We start from the raw sequence: 20,181 nt of genomic DNA, 5'->3' as shown, positions 1-20,181 counted from the left end.
CTCATATTCAGCCGGCTATCAACCAATACTCCCAGGTCCTTCTCGGCCAGGCAGCTTTCCAACCACTCATCTCCCAGCCTGTAGCGCTGCTTGGGGTTGTTGCGCCCCAGGTGCAGGACCCGGCACTTGGCCTTGTTGAACTTCATGCAGTTGACCTCAGCCCATCGCTCCAGCCTATCCAGATCCTCCTGCAGAGCCTTCCTGCCCTCGAGCAGATCGACACACGCACTTAGCTTGGTGTCATCTGCAAACTTACTGAGGGTGCACTGGACGCCCTCATCCAGATCATCGATAAAGATATTAAAGAGGACCAGCCCCAGTACCGAGCCCTGGGGGACACCACTTGTGACCAGCCTCCAACCAGATTTGACTCCATTCACCACAACTCTCTGGGCCCGGCTATCCAGCCAGTTTCTAACCCAGCGAAGCGTACGCCAGTCCAAGCCCCGCGCAGCCACGGACAGATAAGCTTAGGATATAAAAGTGTTAGCAGGTAGTGGTGAAAAAATTCATGATAGGAAAACCTTAGAGTGAGGAAAAAAGGGAGAGCTGGGGAGGGGGGGGGAGGGGAGAAGAAATAATTGAAAACCTAGAAGAGGCAGTCGATGTTCTGTGCTCCTTCTCCACCAAGACAGGGACACCTCCTTGGTAAGCTCTGCACCTTCACCTTCACTTTGGTGAGGAATACCTGCGATAGCATTTATACGTTTAGAAATGTGTTAACTGCCTTTTGGGTTAGTGGCACAGATTCATTTTAGCTGCCTATCGGGTCAGTGGAATAGACCCACAAGAAAGAGGAGAATCCCTTGTCATGAAGACCTCAGGGTTCTCCGATTTGGATGCATCTGTTCAAAAACCAGCCTGCATACAAGCGATGCAGAAGGATCTCTTACGGAGATCCCCAAAGCCAGCCCTGATTCAACTGGCAAGGTTAACTCCCCCTTATCTGTGGCCTCCCAGACACCATAAAGACACATGTAGCTACTGTCCAAGACCACAGACAAACTGCCTGTGCTATGAATACTGCCCTGGATGCCACACAGCTGGCTGATCTTGTTTGCCAAAACTTTGTGGCTACCTCCACATACAGATTTCGTTTGGGATCCTCTGCTCAGATCACTTCAGGGTAGGTACCCAAGAACTTTGGCCAATTTTGGAGGGAGGTTCCTGCCTGGGTACCTTCACTTCCCTTCGCTGATCATGATTTGAAAAACTTTTGACCCAGCTCCCAATACACAACAGCTTGTCAATACCACCTGAAGACCCCTCCGCGTTAGGTCCCTCACAATTTTGGCTCTACTTTGGAGGGAGCTGCATGCCTGCTAGCTACCATTGCCTCCTCCAGGGAAGTTTCTGCAAACGTTGGGGATTTTGCCTGAGACAGATTTAGCTCTGGGGACCAGCTGCAAAGCCCTTCAGGGCAGGGACACCACAACTTTGGCCAAGTTTAGACGGAAGTGTATGCCTGGTAGCTACCCTTGCCTTCTCACCTCGGCATGCTTCTAGAAAAAAGATTTGGCTTCCTCCAAGAGAGATTTTTTCTTTGTGGATCCTAAACTCGGATCCCTCTAGGCTAGGTAACAGAGAATTTTGGCTAATTTGGAGGTTGCTACATGCCCGGTAGCTACCTTTGCCTCCACCACATTGTACTTAGGAAAAATTCTCTGTCACCTGCAGAAGTTATGGATAAAAGCAGCATACCCGTATGGGGTATCTACCTGAACTTTGGCCAAATTGGGAAGTACGTGCATGCCCAGTAGCTACCCGATCCTCCTCCCAGGCATACTTGGAGAAATTTTTGGGCCTCATCCAGAGAGAGTCACTTGTGGATTCAGTCCACAGACCCCTTCAGGCTACGGACCCGAGAACATTGGCCAGCTTTGGAGGGAGGTGCATGCCAAGAGGCTTCTCTTGCCTCTGGCTCATCTTGTTTGCCAAAACTTTGTGGCTACCTCCGCATACAGATTTCGTTTGTGATCCTCTGCTCAGATCGCTTCAGGGTAGGTACCTGACAACTTTGGCCAATTTTGGAGGGAGGTACCTGCCTGGGTACCTTCACTTCCCTTCGCTGATCATGATTTGAAAAACTTTTGGGCTAGCTCCAAATACAGAACTGCTTGTCAATACCACCGGAAGACCCCTCCGCGTTAAGTCCCTCACAATTTTGGCTCTACTTTGGAGGGAGCTGCATGCCTGCTAGCTACCATTGCCTCCTCCAGGGAAGCTTCTGCAAATGTTGGGGATTCTGCCTGAGACAGATTTAGCTCTGGGGACCAGCTGCAAAGCCCTTCAGGGCAGGGACACCACAACTTTGGACAAGTTTAGACGGAAGTGTATGCCTGGTAGCTACCCTTGCCTTCTCACCTCGGCATGCTTCTAGAAAAAAGATTTGGCTTCCTCCAAGAGAGATTTTTTCGTTGTGGATCCTAAACTTGGATCCCTCTAGGCTAGGTAACAGAGAATTTTGGCTAATTTGGAGGTTGCTACATGCCCGGTAGCTACCTTTGCCTCCACCACATTGTACTTAGGAAAAATTCTCTGTCACCTGCACAAGTTCTGGATAAAAGCAGCATACCCATATCGGGTATCTACCTGAACTTTGGCCAAATTGGGAAGTACGTGCATGCCCAGTAGCTACCCGTTCCTCCTCCCAGGCATACTTGGTGAAATTTTGGGGCCTCTTCCGGAGAGAGAGGGACTTGTGCATTCGGTCCGCAGACCCCTTCAGGCTTGGTACCCAAGAACTTTGGCCAATTTTGGAGGGAGGTTCCTGCCTGGGTACCTTCACTTCCCTTCGCTGATCATGATTTGAAAAACTTTTGGGCTAGCTCCAAATACAGAACCGCTTGTCAATACCACCTGAAGACCCCTCCGCCTTAAGTCCCTCACAATTTTGGCTCTACTTTGGAGGGAGCTGCATGCCTGCTAGCTACCATTGCCTCCTCCAGGGAAGCTTCTGCTAATGTTGGGGATTCTGCCTGAGACAGATTTAGCTCTGGGGACCAGCTGCAAAGCCCTTCAGGGCAGGGACACCACAACTTTGGACAAGTTTAGACGGAAGTGTATGCCTGGTAGCTACCCTTGCCTTCTCACCTCGGCATGCTTCTAGAAAAAAGATTTGGCTTCCTCCAAGAGAGATTTTTTCGTTGTGGATCCTAAACTTGGATCCCTCTAGGCTAGGTAACAGAGAATTTTGGCTAATTTGGAGGTTGCTACATGCCCGGTAGCTACCTTTGCCTCCACCACATTGTACTTAGGAAAAATTCTCTGTCACCTGCACAAGTTCTGGATAAAAGCAGCATACCCATATGGGGTATCTACCTGAACTTTGGCCAAATTGGGAAGTATGTGCATGCCCAGTAGCTACCCGATCCTCCTCCCAGGCATACTTGGTGAAATTTTGGGGCCTCTTCCGGAGAGAGAGGGACTTGTGCATTCGGTCCGCAGACCCCTTCAGGCTTGGTACCCAAGAACTTTGGCCAATTTTGGAGGGAGGTTCCTGCCTGGGTACCTTCACTTCCCTTCGCTGATCATGATTTGAAAAACTTTTGGGCTAGCTCCAAATACAGAACCGCTTGTCAATACCACCTGAAGACCCCTCCGCCTTAAGTCCCTCACAATTTTGGCTCTACTTTGGAGGGAGCTGCATGCCTGCTAGCTACCATTGCCTCCTCCAGGGAAGCTTCTGCTAATGTTGGGGATTCTGCCTGAGACAGATTTAGCTCTGGGGACCAGCTGCAAAGCCCTTCAGGGCAGGGACACCACAACTTTGGACAAGTTTAGACGGAAGTGTATGCCTGGTAGCTACCCTTGCCTTCTCACCTCGGCATGCTTCTAGAAAAAAGATTTGGCTTCCTCCAAGAGAGATTTTTTCGTTGTGGATCCTAAACTTGGATCCCTCTAGGCTAGGTAACAGAGAATTTTGGCTAATTTGGAGGTTGCTACATGCCCGGTAGCTACCTTTGCCTCCACCACATTGTACTTAGGAAAAATTCTCTGTTACCTGCAGAAGTTATGGAAAAGCAGCATACCCGTATGGGGTATCTACCCGAACTTTGGCCAAATTGGGAAGTATGTGCATGCCCAGTAGCTACCCGTTCCTCCTCCCAGGCATACTTGGTGAAATTTTGGGGCCTCTTCCGGAGAGAGAGGGACTTGTGCATTCGGTCCGCAGACCCCTTCAGGCTTGGTACCCAAGAACTTTGGCCAATTTTGGAGGGAGGTTCCTGCCTGGGTACCTTCACTTCCCTTCGCTGATCATGATTTGAAAAACTTTTGGGCTAGCTCCAAATACAGAACCGCTTGTCAATACCACCTGAAGACCCCTCCGCCTTAAGTCCCTCACAATTTGGGCTCTACTTTGGAGGGAGCTGCATGCCTGCTAGCTACCATTGCCTCCTCCAGGGAAGCTTCTGCAAATGTTGGGGATTCTGCCTGAGACACATTTAGCTCTGGGGACCAGCTGCAAAGCCCTTCAGGGCAGGGACACCACAACTTTGGACAAGTTTAGACGGAAGTGTATGCCTGGTAGCTACCCTTGCCTTCTCACCTCGGCATGCTTCTAGAAAAAAAGATTTGGCTTCCTCCAAGAGAGATTTTTTCTTTGTGGATCCTAAACTCGGATCCCTCTAGGCTAGGTAACAGAGAGTTTTGGCTAATTTGGAGGTTGCTACATGCCCGGTAGCTACCTTTGCCTCCACCACATTGTACTTAGGAAAAATTCTCTGTTACCTGCTGAAGATCTGGATAAAAGCAGCATACCCGTATGGGGTATCTACCTGAACTTTGGCCAAATTGGGAAGTATGTGCATGCCCAGTAGCTACCCGTTCCTCCTCCCAGGCATACTTGGAGAAATTTTTGGGCCTCATCCAGAGAGAGTCACTTGTGGAGTCAGTCCACAGACCCGTTCAGGCTACGGACCTGAGAACATTGGCCAGCTTTGGAGGGAGGTGCATGCCAAGAGGCTTCTCTTGCCTCTGGCTCATCTTGTTTGCCAAAACTTTGTGGCTACCTCCACATACAGATTTCGTTTGTGAGCATCTCCTCAGATCGCTTCAGGGTAGGTACCTGACAACTTTGGCCAATTTTGGAGGGAGGTACCTGCCTGGGTACCTTCACTTCCCTTCGCTGATCATGATTTGAAAATCTTTTGGGCTAGCTCCAAATACAGAACTGCTTGTCAACACCACCTGAAGACCCCTCCGCGTTAAGTCCCTCACAATTTTGGCTCTACTTTGGAGGGAGCTGCATGCCTGCTAGCTACCATTGCCTCCTCCAGGGAAGCTTCTGCAAACGTTGGGGATTCTGCCTGAGACACATTTAGCTCTGGGGACCGGCTGCAAAGCCCTTCAGGGCAGGGACACCACAACTTTGGACAAGTTTAGACGGAAGTGTATGCCTGGTAGCTACCCTTGCCTTCTCACCTTGGCATGCTTCTAGAAAAAAAGATTTGGCTTCCTCCAAGAGAGATTTTTTCGTTGTCGATCCTAAACTTGGATCCCTCTAGGCTAGGTAACAGAGAATTTTGGCTAATTTGGAGGTTGCTACATGCCCGGTAGCTACCTTTGCCTCCACCACATTGTACTTAGGACAAATTCTCTGTCACCTGCACAAGTTCTGGACAAAAGCAGCATACCCGTCTGCTTTTTTGTTACCTGCCTGTGTCTGCATGTCCTGTAGCTCTCACGGATTAGCTCAAATTGCACGGAGCTTCCCCAGGTTTTTCTCCAGTTGTTGACGTCTGGTTCTGTTTGCCCCTTAAGGCTCTTTCCAAGCATTTCATTGAGCCCTTCCTTTTGGCATTCTCTGAACAGAGCTGAACCCTCGGGTTGCTGCCTCAAACTCCTCCAAGGCTGTTGCTCTAGTTCCTTTGTGTCCATCGGTGTACGTTCCCAACCCTGCAACAATGGAATAGACAGTTTTTGTTTGATTTTGTTTTGTTTGGTTGTTTCTTTTCATTATGACCTTTTCTTTCTTTGGTCTTTCCTTCAATCCTACCACTTTTGTTACTTTGAATCCTCCTCTTAGTTTTGCTGTTTCTTTGCTTTTTTCAGACATCAGCACCCCACCCCATTTTCCCTGTGCACTGCCTCCCTCATAGAATCCTACAATGGCTGGGGTTGGAAGGGTCCTTAAAGACCATCCAGCTCGAACCCACCTGCACTGGTGCCCCAGGACCCTGTTGGGAGCCACAGGGCTGGGCTGGGGCCAGCTCTGGCTTGAGGGGGACTGAGGCTGTGCCTGTCAGCCCTGCAGTGGGACATGGCGGTTGCCTAGCACCACTGTGGGTCACAATATGCACTGCCCCTGACAGCACAGGGTTGCCATGTGCTCACGGTCCCTGTCCTTGGCTTCCCAACGAGCTGGGTCCCCATGCTTGGTCCTGAGCGAGGTGGTACATGTGCGAGTCCATGAGTCCCCAAGTGCCACAGGGCGGACTTCTCACTCTTTCCCCTGGAGATGAACACTGTCTTTTGGTTCCACCATACCTGTGCCCTTGAGAAGCTCCACATCCATGACGTCCATGGCCCAGCTCTCTCGAGCTCACGGCTGGGCTGTCCTGCCCCACGGTGTCCTGCCAGCTGCCTGGAGCACACTGGAAAAGTTTGGCCTACATGCCTTAGTTCTGAACAAAAGCAGCATACCCACGGTGTGCCAAATCCTCTTTGGGCATCAGAACAGAATCTTGAAGTCTGCGGTGCCCAAAGTGAAACCTTTTTCTTCATTCTTTATAAAATGAACATTAAAGTTAACTCTTAATAAGATAATGACATTAAGGAAGTACATGCTAAACATAGAAGACTATAATACTCAACTTTTTGCCCAAATTATGCTCATTGTCATCCTAGGGTGGGACAGACACAGGCACAGACACACAGACACAGATTTCTAGGTTGGAAGAGACCTCAAGATCATCGAGTCCAACCTCCGACCTAACACTAAGCACTCCACTAAACCATATCGCTAAGCTCTACATCTAAACGTCTTTTAAAGACCTCCAGGGATGGTCACTCCACCACCTCCCTGGGCAGCCCGTTCCAATACTTAATAACCCTTTCGGTAAAGAAGTACTTCCTAACATCCAACCTAAAACTCCCCTGTCGCAACTTTCGCCCATTCCCCCTCGTCCTGTCACCAGGCACGTGGGAGAACAGACCAACCCCCACCTCACTACAGCCTCCTTTAAGGTAACTGTAGAGAGCGATAAGGTCGCCCCTGAGCCTCCTCTTCTCCAGGCTGAACAAACCCAGCTCCCTCAGCCGCTCCTCGTAAGACTTGTTCTCCAGACCCCTCACCAGCTTGGTCGCCCTTCTCTGGACTCGCTCGAGCACGTCCATGTCCTTCCTGTAGCGAGGGGCCCAAAACTGAACACAGTACTCAAGGTGCGGCCTCACCAGAGCCGAGTACAGGGGGACAATCACTTCCCTAGACCTGCTGGCCACACTGCTTCTTATACAGGCCAGGATGCTGTTGGCCTTCTTGGCCACCTGAGCACACTGCTGGCTCATATTCAGCCGGCTATCAACCAATACTCCCAGGTCCTTCTCGGCCAGGCAGCTTTCCAACCACTCATCTCCCAGCCTGTAGCGCTGCTTGGGGTTGTTGCGCCCCAGGTGCAGGACCCGGCACTTGGCCTTGTTGAACTTCATGCAGTTGACCTCAGCCCATCGCTCCAGCCTATCCAGATCCTCCTGCAGAGCCTTCCTGCCCTCGAGCAGATCGACACACGCACTTAGCTTGGTGTCATCTGCAAACTTACTGAGGGTGCACTGGACGCCCTCATCCAGATCATCGATAAAGATATTAAAGAGGACCAGCCCCAGTACCGAGCCCTGGGGGACACCACTTGTGACCAGCCTCCAACCAGATTTGACTCCATTCACCACAACTCTCTGGGCCCGGCTATCCAGCCAGTTTCTAACCCAGCGAAGCGTACGCCAGTCCAAGCCCCGCGCAGCCAGGGACAGATAAGCTTAGGATATAAAAGTGTTAGCAGGTAGTGGTGAAAAAATTCATGATAGGAAAACCTTCGAGTGAGGAAAAAAGGGAGAGCTGGCGAGGGGGGGGGAGGGGAGAAGAAATAATTGAAAACCTAGAAGAGGCAGTCGATGTTCTGTGCTCCTTCTCCACCAAGACAGGGACACCTCCTTGGTAAGCTCTGCACCTTCACCTTCACTTTGGTGAGGAATACCTGCGATAGCATTTATACGTTTAGAAATGTGTTAACTGCCTTTTGGGTTAGTGGCACAGATTCATTTTAGCTGCCTATCGGGTCAGTGGAATAGACCCACAAGAAAGAGGAGAATCCCTTGTCATGAAGACCTCAGGGTTCTCCGATTTGGATGCATCTGTTCAAAAACCAGCCTGCATACAAGCGATGCAGAAGGATCTCTTACGGAGATCCCCAAAGCCAGCCCTGATTCAACTGGCAAGGTTAACTCCCCCTTATCTGTGGCCTCCCAGACACCATAAAGACACATGTAGCTACTGTCCAAGACCACAGACAAACTGCCTGTGCTATGAATACTGCCCTGGATGCCACACAGCTGGCTGATCTTGTTTGCCAAAATTTTGTGGCTACCTCCACATACAGATTTCGTTTGGGATCCTCTGCTCAGATCACTTCAGGGTAGGTACATGACAACTTTGGCCAATTTTGGAGGGAGGTTCCTGCCTGGGTACCTTCACTTCCCTTCGCTGATCATGATTTGAAAAACTTTTGGGCTAGCTCCAAATACAGAACTGCTTGTCAATACCACCGGAAGACCCCTCCGCGTTAAGTCCCTCACAATTTTGGCTCTACTTTGGAGGGAGCTGCATGCCTGCTAGCTACCATTGCCTCCTCCAGGGAAGCTTCTGCTAATGTTGGGGATTCTGCCTGAGACAGATTTAGCTCTGGGGACCAGCTGCAAAGCCCTTCAGGGCAGGGACACCACAACTTTGGACAAGTTTAGACGGAAGTGTATGCCTGGTAGCTACCCTTGCCTTCTCACCTCGGCATGCTTCTAGAAAAAAGATTTGGCTTCCTCCAAGAGAGATTTTTTCGTTGTGGATCCTAAACTTGGATCCCTCTAGGCTAGGTAACAGAGAATTTTGGCTAATTTGGAGGTTGCTACATGCCCGGTAGCTACCTTTGCCTCCACCACATTGTACTTAGGAAAAATTCTCTGTCACCTGCACAAGTTCTGGATAAAAGCAGCATACCCATATCGGGTATCTACCTGAACTTTGGCCAAATTGGGAAGTACGTGCATGCCCAGTAGCTACCCGTTCCTCCTCCCAGGCATACTTGGTGAACTTTTGGGGCCTCTTCCGGAGAGAGAGGGACTTGTGGATTCGGTCCGCAGACCCCTTCAGGCTTGGTACCCAAGAACTTTGGCCAATTTTGGAGGGAGGTTCCTGCCTGGGTACCTTCACTTCCCTTCGCTGATCATGATTTGAAAAACTTTTGGGCTAGCTCCAAATACAGAACCGCTTGTCAATACCACCTGAAGACCCCTCCGCCTTAAGTCCCTCACAATTTGGCTCTACTTTGGAGGGAGCTGCATGCCTGCTAGCTACCATTGCCTCCTCCAGGGAAGCTTCTGCTAATGTTGGGGATTCTGCCTGAGACAGATTTAGCTCTGGGGACCAGCTGCAAAGCCCTTCAGGGCAGGGACACCACAACTTTGGACAAGTTTAGACGGAAGTGTATGCCTGGTAGCTACCCTTGCCTTCTCACCTCGGCATGCTTCTAGAAAAAAGATTTGGCTTCCTCCAAGAGAGATTTTTTCGTTGTGGATCCTAAACTTGGATCCCTCTAGGCTAGGTAACAGAGAATTTTGGCTAATTTGGAGGTTGCTACATGCCCGGTAGCTACCTTTGCCTCCACCACATTGTACTTAGGAAAAATTCTCTGTCACCTGCACAAGTTCTGGATAAAAGCAGCATACCCGTATGGGGTATCTACCTGAACTTTGGCCAAATTGGGAAGTACGTGCATGCCCAGTAGCTACCCGATCCTCCTCCCAGGCATACTTGGTGAAATTTTGGGGCCTCTTCCGGAGAGAGAGGGACTTGTGCATTCGGTCCGCAGACCCCTTCAGGCTTGGTACCCAAGAACTTTGGCCAATTTTGGAGGGAGGTTCCTGCCTGGGTACCTTCACTTCCCTTCGCTGATCATGATTTGAAAAACTTTTGGGCTAGCTCCAAATACAGAACCGCTTGTCAATACCACCTGAAGACCCCTCCGCCTTAAGTCCCTCACAATTTTGGCTCTACTTTGGAGGGAGCTGCATGCCTGCTAGCTACCATTGCCTCCTCCAGGGAAGCTTCTGCTAATGTTGGGGATTCTGCCTGAGACAGATTTAGCTCTGGGGACCAGCTGCAAAGCCCTTCAGGGCAGGGACACCACAACTTTGGACAAGTTTAGACGGAAGTGTATGCCTGGTAGCTACCCTTGCCTTCTCACCTCGGCATGCTTCTAGAAAAAAGATTTGGCTTCCTCCAAGAGAGATTTTTTCGTTGTGGATCCTAAACTTGGATCCCTCTAGGCTAGGTAACAGAGAATTTTGGCTAATTTGGAGGTTGCTACATGCCCGGTAGCTACCTTTGCCTCCACCACATTGTACTTAGGAAAAATTCTCTGTCACCTGCACAAGTTCTGGATAAAAGCAGCATACCCGTATGGGGTATCTACCTGAACTTTGGCCAAATTGGGAAGTACGTGCATGCCCAGTAGCTACCCGATCCTCCTCCCAGGCATACTTGGTGAAATTTTGGGGCCTCTTCCGGAGAGAGAGGGACTTGTGCATTCGGTCCGCAGACCCCTTCAGGCTTGGTACCCAAGAACTTTGGCCAATTTTGGAGGGAGGTTCCTGCCTGGGTACCTTCACTTCCCTTCGCTGATCATGATTTGAAAAACTTTTGGGCTAGCTCCAAATACAGAACCGCTTGTCAATACCACCTGAAGACCCCTCCGCCTTAAGTCCCTCACAATTTTGGCTCTACTTTGGAGGGAGCTGCATGCCTGCTAGCTACCATTGCCTCCTCCAGGGAAGCTTCTGCTAATGTTGGGGATTCTGCCTGAGACACATTTAGCTCTGGGGACCAGCTGCAAAGCCCTTCAGGGCAGGGACACCACAACTTTGGACAAGTTTAGACGGAAGTGTATGCCTGGTAGCTACCCTTGCCTTCTCACCTCGGCATGCTTCTAGAAAAAAGATTTGGCTTCCTCCAAGAGAGATTTTTTCGTTGTGGATCCTAAACTTGGATCCCTCTAGGCTAGGTAACAGAGAATTTTGGCTAATTTGGAGGTTGCTACATGCCCGGTAGCTACCTTTGCCTCCACCACATTGTACTTCGGAAAAATTCTCTGTCACCTGCACAAGTTCTGGATAAAAGCAGCATACCCATATGGGGTATCTACCTGAACTTTGGCCAAATTGGGAAGTACGTGCATGCCCAGTAGCTACCCGATCCTCCTCCCAGGCATACTTGGTGAAATTTTGGGGCCTCTTCCGGAGAGAGAGGGACTTGTGCATTCGGTCCGCAGACCCCTTCAGGCTTGGTACCCAAGAACTTTGGCCAATTTTGGAGGGAGGTTCCTGCCTGGGTACCTTCACTTCCCTTCGCTGATCATGATTTGAAAAACTTTTGGGCTAGCTCCAAATACAGAACCGCTTGTCAATACCACCTGAAGACCCCTCCGCCTTAAGTCCCTCACAATTTTGGCTCTACTTTGGAGGGAGCTGCATGCCTGCTAGCTACCATTGCCTCCTCCAGGGAAGCTTCTGCTAATGTTGGGGATTCTGCCTGAGACAGATTTAGCTCTGGGGACCAGCTGCAAAGCCCTTCAGGGCAGGGACACCACAACTTTGGACAAGTTTAGACGGAAGTGTATGCCTGGTAGCTACCCTTGCCTTCTCACCTCGGCATGCTTCTAGAAAAAAAGATTTGGCTTCCTCCAAGAGAGATTTTTTCGTTGTGGATCCTAAACTCGGATCCCTCTAGGCTAGGTAACAGAGAGTTTTGGCTAATTTGGAGGTTGCTACATGCCCGGTAGCTACCTTTGCCTCCAGCACATTGTACTTAGGAAAAATTCTCTGTCACCTGCACAAGTTCTGGATAAAAGCAGCATACCCGTATGGGGTATCTACCTGAACTTTGGCCAAATTGGGAAGTATGTGCATGCCCAGTAGCTACCCGTTCCTCCTCCCAGGCATACTTGGAGAAATTTTTGGGCCTCATCCAGAGAGAGTCACTTGTGGATTCAGTCCACAGACCCCTTCAGGCTACGGACCCGAGAACATTGGCCAGCTTTGGAGGGAGGTGCATGCCAAGAGGCTTCTCTTGCCTCTGGCTCGTCTTGTTTGCCAAAACTTTGTGGCTACCTCCACATACAGATTTAGTTTGTGAGCATCTCCTCAGATCGCTTCAGGGTAGGTACCTGACAACTTTGGCCAATTTTGGAGGGAGGTACCTGCCTGGGTACCTTCACTTCCCTTCGCTGATCATGATTTGAAAAACTTTTGGGCTAGCTCCAAATACAGAACCGCTTGTCAATACCACCGGAAGACCCCTCCGCCTTAAGTCCCTCACAATTTGGGCTCTACTTTGGAGGGAGCTGCATGCCTGCTAGCTACCATTGCCTCCTCCAGGGAAGTTTCTGCAAACGTTGGGGATTTTGCCTGAGACAGATTTAGCTCTGGGGACCAGCTGCAAAGCCCTTCAGGGCAGGGACACCACAACTTTGGCCAAGTTTAGACGGAAGTGTATGCCTGGTAGCTACCCTTGCCTTCTCACCTCGGCATGCTTCTAGAAAAAAGATTTGGCTTCCTCCAAGAGAGATTTTTTCTTTGTGGATCCTAAACTCGGATCCCTCTAGGCTAGGTAACAGAGAATTTTGGCTAATTTGGAGGTTGCTACATGCCCGGTAGCTACCTTTGCCTCCACCACATTGTACTTAGGAAAAATTCTCTGTCACCTGCACAAGTTCTGGATAAAAGCAGCATACCCGTATGGGGTATCTACCTGAACTTTGGCCAAATTGGGAAGTACGTGCATGCCCAGTAGCTACCCGTTCCTCCTCCCAGGCATACTTGGAGAAATTTTTGGGCCTCATCCAGAGAGAGTCACTTGTGGATTCAGTCCACAGACCCCTTCAGGCTACGGACCCGAGAACATTGGCCAGCTTTGGAGGGAGGTGCATGCCAAGAGGCTTCTCTTGCCTCTGGCTCATCTTGTTTGCCAAAACTTTGTGGCTACCTCCACATACAGATTTAGTTTGTGATTCTCTACTCAGATCGCATCAGGGTAGGTACCTGACAACTTTGGCCAATTTTGGAGGGAGGTACCTGCCTGGGTACCTTCACTTCCCTTCGCTGATCATGATTTGAAAAACTTTTGGGCTAGCTCCAAATACAGAACTGCTTGTCAATACCACCGGAAGACCCCTCCGCCTTAAGTCCCTCACAATTTTGGCTCTACTTTGGAGGGAGCTGCATGCCTGCTAGCTACCATTGCCTCCTCCAGGGAAGCTTCTGCTAATGTTGGGGATTCTGCCTGAGACACATTTAGCTCTGGGGACCAGCTGCAAAGCCCTTCAGGGCAGGGACACCACAACTTTGGACAAGTTTAGACGGAAGTGTATGCCTGGTAGCTACCCTTGCCTTCTCACCTCGGCATGCTTCTAGAAAAAAAGATTTGGCTTCCTCCAAGAGAGATTTTTTCGTTGTGGATCCTAAACTTGGATCCCTCTAGGCTAGGTAACAGAGAATTTTGGCTAATTTGGAGGTTGCTACATGCCCGGTAGCTACCTTTGCCTCCACCACATTGTACTTAGGAAAAATTCTCTGTTACCTGCAGAAGTTCTGGAAAAGCAGCATACCCGTATGGGGTATCTACCTGAACTTTGGCCAAATTGGGAAGTATGTGCATGCCCAGTAGCTACCCGTTCCTCCTCCCAGGCATACTTGGTGAAATTTTGGGGCCTCTTCCGGAGAGAGAGGGACTTGTGGATTCGGTCCGCAGACCCCTTCAGGCTTGGTACCCAAGAACTTTGGCCAATTTTGGAGGGAGGTTCCTGCCTGGGTACCTTCACTTCCCTTCGCTGATCATGATTTGAAAAACTTTTGGGCTAGCTCCAAATACAGAACAGCTTGTCAATACCAGCTGAAGACCCCTCCGCCTTAAGTCCCTCACAATTTTGGCTCTACTTTGGAGGGAGCTGCATGCCTGCTAGCTACCATTGCCTCCTCCAGGGAAGCTTCTGCAAATGTTGGGGATTCTGCCTGAGACACATTTAGCTCTGGGGACCAGCTGCAAAGCCCTTCAGGGCAGGGACACCACAACTTTGGACAAGTTTAGACGGAAGTGTATGCCTGGTAGCTACCCTTGCCTTCTCACCTCGGCATGCTTCTAGAAAAAAAGATTTGGCTTCCTCCAAGAGAGATTTTTTCTTTGTGGATCCTAAACTCGGATCCCTCTAGGCTAGGTAACAGAGAATTTTGGCTAATTTGGAGGTTGCTACATGCCCGGTAGCTACCTTTGCCTCCACCACATTGTACTTAGGAAAAATTCTCTGTCACCTGCACAAGTTCTGGATAAAAGCAGCATACCCGTATGGGGTATCTACCTGAACTTTGGCCAAATTGGGAAGTATGTGCATGCCCAGTAGCTACCCGTTCCTCCTCCCAGGCATACTTGGAGAAATTTTTGGGCCTCATCCAGAGAGAGTCACTTGTGGATTCAGTCCACAGACCCCTTCAGGCTACGGACCCGAGAACATTGGCCAGCTTTGGAGGGAGGTGCATGCCAAGAGGCTTCTCTTGCCTCTGGCTCATCTTGTTTGCCAAAACTTTGTGGCTACCTCCACATACAGATTTAGTTTGTGAGCATCTCCTCAGATCGCTTCAGGGTAGGTACCTGACAACTTTGGCCAATTTTGGAGGGAGGTTCCTGCCTGGGTACCTTCACTTCCCTTCGCTGATCATGATTTGAAAAACTTTTGGGCTAGCTCCAAATACAGAACTGCTTGTCAATACCACCTGAAGACCCCTCCGCCTTAAGTCCCTCACAATTTTGGCTCTACTTTGGAGGGAGCTGCATGCCTGCTAGCTACCATTGCCTCCTCCAGGGAAGCTTCTGCTAATGTTGGGGATTCTGCCTGAGACACACTTAGCTCTGGGGACCAGCTGCAAAGCCCTTCAGGGCAGGGACACCACAACTTTGGACAAGTTTAGACGGAAGTGTATGCCTGGTAGCTACCCTTGCCTTCTCACCTCGGCATGCTTCTAGAAAAAAGATTTGGCTTCCTCCAAGAGAGATTTTTTCGTTGTGGATCCTAAACTCGGATCCCTCTAGGCTAGGTAACAGAGAATTTCGGCTAATTTGGAGGTTGCTACATGCCCGGTAGCTACCTTTGCCTCCACCACATTGTGCTTAGGAAAAATTCTCTGTTACCTGCTGAAGATCTGGATAAAAGCAGCATACCCGTATGGGGTATCTACCTGAACTTTGGCCAAATTGGGAAGTATGTGCATGCCCAGTAGCTACCCGTTCCTCCTCCCAGGCATACTTGGAGAAATTTTTGGGCCTCATCCAGAGAGAGTCACTTGTGGATTCAGTCCACAGACCCGTTCAGGCTACGGACCTGAGAACTTTGGCCAGCTTTGGAGGGAGGTGCATGCCAAGAGGCTTCTCTTGCCTCTGGTTCATCTTGTTTTCCAAAACTTTGTGGCTACTTCCGCATACAGATTTCGTTTGTGAGCATCTCCTCAGATCGCTTCAGGGTAGGTACCTGACAACTTTGGACAATTTTGGAGGGAGGTACCTGCCTGGGTACCTTCACTTCCCTTCGCTGATCATGATTTGAAAATCTTTTGGGCTAGCTCCAAATACAGAACTGCTTGTCAACACCACCTGAAGACCCCTCCGCGTTAAGTCCCTCACAATTTTGGCTCTACTTTGGAGGGAGCTGCATGCCTGCTAGCTACCATTGCCTCCTCCAGGGAAGCTTCTGCAAACGTTGGGGATTCTGCCTGAGACACATTTAGCTCTGGGGACCGGCTGCAAAGCCCTTCAGGGCAGGGACACCACAACTTTGGACAAGTTTAGACGGAAGTGTATGCCTGGTAGCTACCCTTGCCTTCTCACCTTGGCATGCTTCTAGAAAAAAAGATTTGGCTTCCTCCAAGAGAGATTTTTTCGTTGTCGATCCTAAACTTGGATCCCTCTAGGCTAGGTAACAGAGAATTTTGGCTAATTTGGAGGTTGCTACATGCCCGGTAGCTACCTTTGCCTCCACCACATTGTACTTAGGACAAATTCTCTGTCACCTGCACAAGTTCTGGATAAAAGCAGCATACCCGTCTGCTTTTTTGTTACCTGCCTGTGTCTGCATGTCCTGTAGCTCTCACGGATTAGCTCAAATTGCACGGAGCTTCCCCAGGTTTTTCTCCAGTTGTTGACGTCTGGTTCTGTTTGCCCCTTAAGGCTCTTTCCAAGCATTTCATTGAGCCCTTCCTTTTGGCATTCTCTGAACAGAGCTGAACCCTCGGGTTGCTGCCTCAAACTCCTCCAAGGCTGTTGCTCTAGTTCCTTTGTGTCCATCGGTGTACGTTCCCAACCCTGCAACAATGGAATAGACAGTTTTTGTTTGATTTTGTTTTGTTTGGTTGTTTCTTTTCATTATGACCTTTTCTTTCTTTGGTCTTTCCTTCAATCCTACCACTTTTGTTACTTTGAATCCTCCTCTTAGTTTTGCTGTTTCTTTGCTTTTTTCAGACATCAGCACCCCACCCCATTTTCCCTGTGCACTGCCTCCCTCACAGAATCCTACAATGGCTGGGGTTGGAAGGGACCTTAAAGACCATCCAGCTCGAACCCACCTGCACTGGTGCCCCAGGACCCTGTTGGGAGCCACAGGGCTGGGCTGGGGCCAGCTCTGGCTTGAGGGTGACTGAGGCTGTGCCTGTCAGCCCTGCACTGGGACATGGCGGTTGCCTAGCACCACTGTGGGTCACAATATGCACTGCCCCTGACAGCACAGGGTTGCCATGTGCTCACGGTCCCTGTCCTTGGCTTCCCAACGAGCTGGGTCCCCATGCTTGGTCCTGAGCGAGGTGGTACATGTGCGAGTCCATGAGTCCCCAAGTGCCACAGGGCGGACTTCTCACTCTTTCCCCTGGAGATGAACACTGTCTTTTGGTTCCACCATACCTGTGCCCTTGAGAAGCTCCACATCCATGACGTCCATGGCCCAGCTCTCTCGAGCTCACGGCTGGGCTGTCCTGCCCCACGGTGTCCTGCCAGCTGCCTGGAGCACACTGGAAAAGTTTGGCCTACATGCCTTAGTTCTGAACAAAAGCAGCATACCCACGGTGTGCCAAATCCTCTTTGGGCATCAGAACAGAATCTTGAAGTCTGCGGTGCCCAAAGTGAAACCTTTTTCTTCATTCTTTATAAAATGAACATTAAAGTTAACTCTTAATAAGATAATGACATTAAGGAAGTACATGCTAAACATAGAAGACTATAATACTCAACTTTTTGCCCAAATTATGCTCATTGTCATCCTAGGGTGGGACAGACACAGGCACAGACACACAGACACAGATTTCTAGGTTGGAAGAGACCTCAAGATCATCGAGTCCAACCTCCGACCTAACACTAAGCACTCCACTAAACCATATCGCTAAGCTCTACATCTAAACGTCTTTTAAAGACCTCCAGGGATGGTCACTCCACCACCTCCCTGGGCAGCCCGTTCCAATACTTAATAACCCTTTCGGTAAAGAAGTACTTCCTAACATCCAACCTAAAACTCCCCTGTCGCAACTTTCGCCCATTCCCCCTCGTCCTGTCACCAGGCACGTGGGAGAACAGACCAACCCCCACCTCACTACAGCCTCCTTTAAGGTAACTGTAGAGAGCGATAAGGTCGCCCCTGAGCCTCCTCTTCTCCAGGCTGAACAAACCCAGCTCCCTCAGCCGCTCCTCGTAAGACTTGTTCTCCAGACCCCTCACCAGCTTGGTCGCCCTTCTCTGGACTCGCTCGAGCACGTCCATGTCCTTCCTGTAGCGAGGGGCCCAAAACTGAACACAGTACTCAAGGTGCGGCCTCACCAGAGCCGAGTACAGGGGGACAATCACTTCCCTAGACCTGCTGGCCACACTGCTTCTTATACAGGCCAGGATGCTGTTGGCCTTCTTGGCCACCTGAGCACACTGCTGGCTCATATTCAGCCGGCTATCAACCAATACTCCCAGGTCCTTCTCGGCCAGGCAGCTTTCCAACCACTCATCTCCCAGCCTGTAGCGCTGCTTGGGGTTGTTGCGCCCCAGGTGCAGGACCCGGCACTTGGCCTTGTTGAACTTCATGCAGTTGACCTCAGCCCATCGCTCCAGCCTATCCAGATCCTCCTGCAGAGCCTTCCTGCCCTCGAGCAGATCGACACACGCACTTAGCTTGGTGTCATCTGCAAACTTACTGAGGGTGCACTGGACGCCCTCATCCAGATCATCGATAAAGATATTAAAGAGGACCAGCCCCAGTACCGAGCCCTGGGGGACACCACTTGTGACCAGCCTCCAACCAGATTTGACTCCATTCACCACAACTCTCTGGGCCCGGCTATCCAGCCAGTTTCTAACCCAGCGAAGCGTACGCCAGTCCAAGCCCCGCGCAGCCACGGACAGATAAGCTTAGGATATAAAAGTGTTAGCAGGTAGTGGTGAAAAAATTCATGATAGGAAAACCTTAGAGTGAGGAAAAAAGGGAGAGCTGGGGAGGGGGGGGGAGGGGAGAAGAAATAATTGAAAACCTAGAAGAGGCAGTCGATGTTCTGTGCTCCTTCTCCACCAAGACAGGGACACCTCCTTGGTAAGCTCTGCACCTTCACCTTCACTTTGGTGAGGAATACCTGCGATAGCATTTATACGTTTAGAAATGTGTTAACTGCCTTTTGGGTTAGTGGCATAGATTCATTTTAGCTGCCTATCGGGTCAGTGGAATAGACCCACAAGAAAGAGGAGAATCCCTTGTCATGAAAACCTCAGGGTTCTCCGATTTGGATGCATCTGTTCAAAAACCAGCCTGCATACAAGCGATGCAGAAGGATCTCTTACGGAGATCCCCAAAGCCAGCCCTGATTCAACTGGCAAGGTTAACTCCCCCTTATCTGTGGCCTCCCAGACACCATAAAGACACATGTAGCTACTGTCCAAGACCACAGACAAACTGCCTGTGCTATGAATACTGCCCTGGATGCCACACAGCTGGCTCATCTTGTTTGCCAAAACTTTGTGGATACCTCCACATACAGATTTCGTTTGGGATTCTCTGCTCAGATCGCTTCAGGCTTGGTACCCAAGAACTTTGGCCAATTTTGGAGGGAGGTTCCTGCCTGGGTACCTTCACTTCCCTTCGCTGATCATGATTTGAAAAACTTTTGACCCAGCTCCCAATACACAACAGCTTGTCAATACCACCTGAAGACCCCTCCGCGTTAGGTCCCTCACAATTTTGGCTCTACTTTGGAGGGAGCTGCATGCCTGCTAGCTACCATTGCCTCCTCCAGGGAAGTTTCTGCAAACGTTGGGGATTTTGCCTGAGACAGATTTAGCTCTGGGGACCAGCTGCAAAGCCCTTCAGGGCAGGGACACCACAACTTTGGCCAAGTTTAGACGGAAGTGTATGCCTGGTAGCTACCCTTGCCTTCTCACCTCGGCATGCTTCTAGAAAAAAGATTTGGCTTCCTCCAAGAGAGATTTTTTCTTTGTGGATCCTAAACTCGCATCCCTCTAGGCTAGGTAACAGAGAATTTTGGCTAATTTGGAGGTTGCTACATGCCCGGTAGCTACCTTTGCCTCCACCACATTGTACTTAGGAAAAATTCTCTGTCACCTGCAGAAGTTATGGATAAAAGCAGCATACCCGTATGGGGTATCTACCTGAACTTTGGCCAAATTGGGAAGTACGTGCATGCCCAGTAGCTACCCGATCCTCCTCCCAGGCATACTTGGAGAAATTTTTGGGCCTCATCCAGAGAGAGTCACTTGTGGAGTCAGTCCACAGACCCCTTCAGGCTACGGACCCGAGAACATTGGCCAGCTTTGGAGGGAGGTGCATGCCAAGAGGCTTCTCTTGCCTCTGGCTCATCTTGTTTGCCAAAACTTTGTGGCTACCTCCGCATACAGAT

General features: G+C 50.2%; 1 protein-coding gene and 1 long non-coding RNA gene across 10 annotated transcripts in view; both read right to left on the bottom strand.

The window, feature by feature from the left end:
- The window catches only part of LOC121079571 (trichohyalin-like), a 36,445-nt gene that overhangs the window by 1,645 nt on the left and 14,619 nt on the right, over positions 1-20,181 (bottom strand). For 2 of the 9 annotated variants that reach the window (XM_040577075.1, XM_040577072.1), the window contains exons 5-7: positions 18,809-18,903; positions 16,367-16,609; positions 5,656-5,898 (exon numbers count right to left, since the gene is read on the bottom strand). In XM_040577075.1, the coding sequence (XP_040433009.1) occupies positions 18,885-18,903 (19 nt within the window). In that variant the 3' untranslated portion in view covers positions 5,656-5,898; positions 16,367-16,609; positions 18,809-18,884. Of the gene's footprint in view, positions 1-593; positions 689-5,655; positions 5,899-8,097; positions 8,193-16,366; positions 16,610-18,808; positions 18,904-20,181 lie in introns of all 9 variants that reach the window. The other 7 variants (XM_040577068.1, XM_040577071.1, XM_040577066.1 and 4 more) reach the window with 7 other exon arrangements.
- Positions 1,467-4,862, bottom strand: LOC121079579. Its single transcript, XR_005825093.1, has 2 exons — positions 4,049-4,862; positions 1,467-1,718 (listed from the first exon to the last, which is right to left on the bottom strand). It is a non-coding gene; the product is annotated as an uncharacterized LOC121079579 (long non-coding RNA).

The sequence above is a fragment of the Cygnus olor genome, chromosome 17, assembly GCF_009769625.2.
Source record: "Cygnus olor isolate bCygOlo1 chromosome 17, bCygOlo1.pri.v2, whole genome shotgun sequence".
NCBI classification, from domain to species: domain Eukaryota; kingdom Metazoa; phylum Chordata; class Aves; order Anseriformes; family Anatidae; genus Cygnus; species Cygnus olor.
This window is presented reverse-complemented; position numbering and strand designations above follow the sequence as displayed.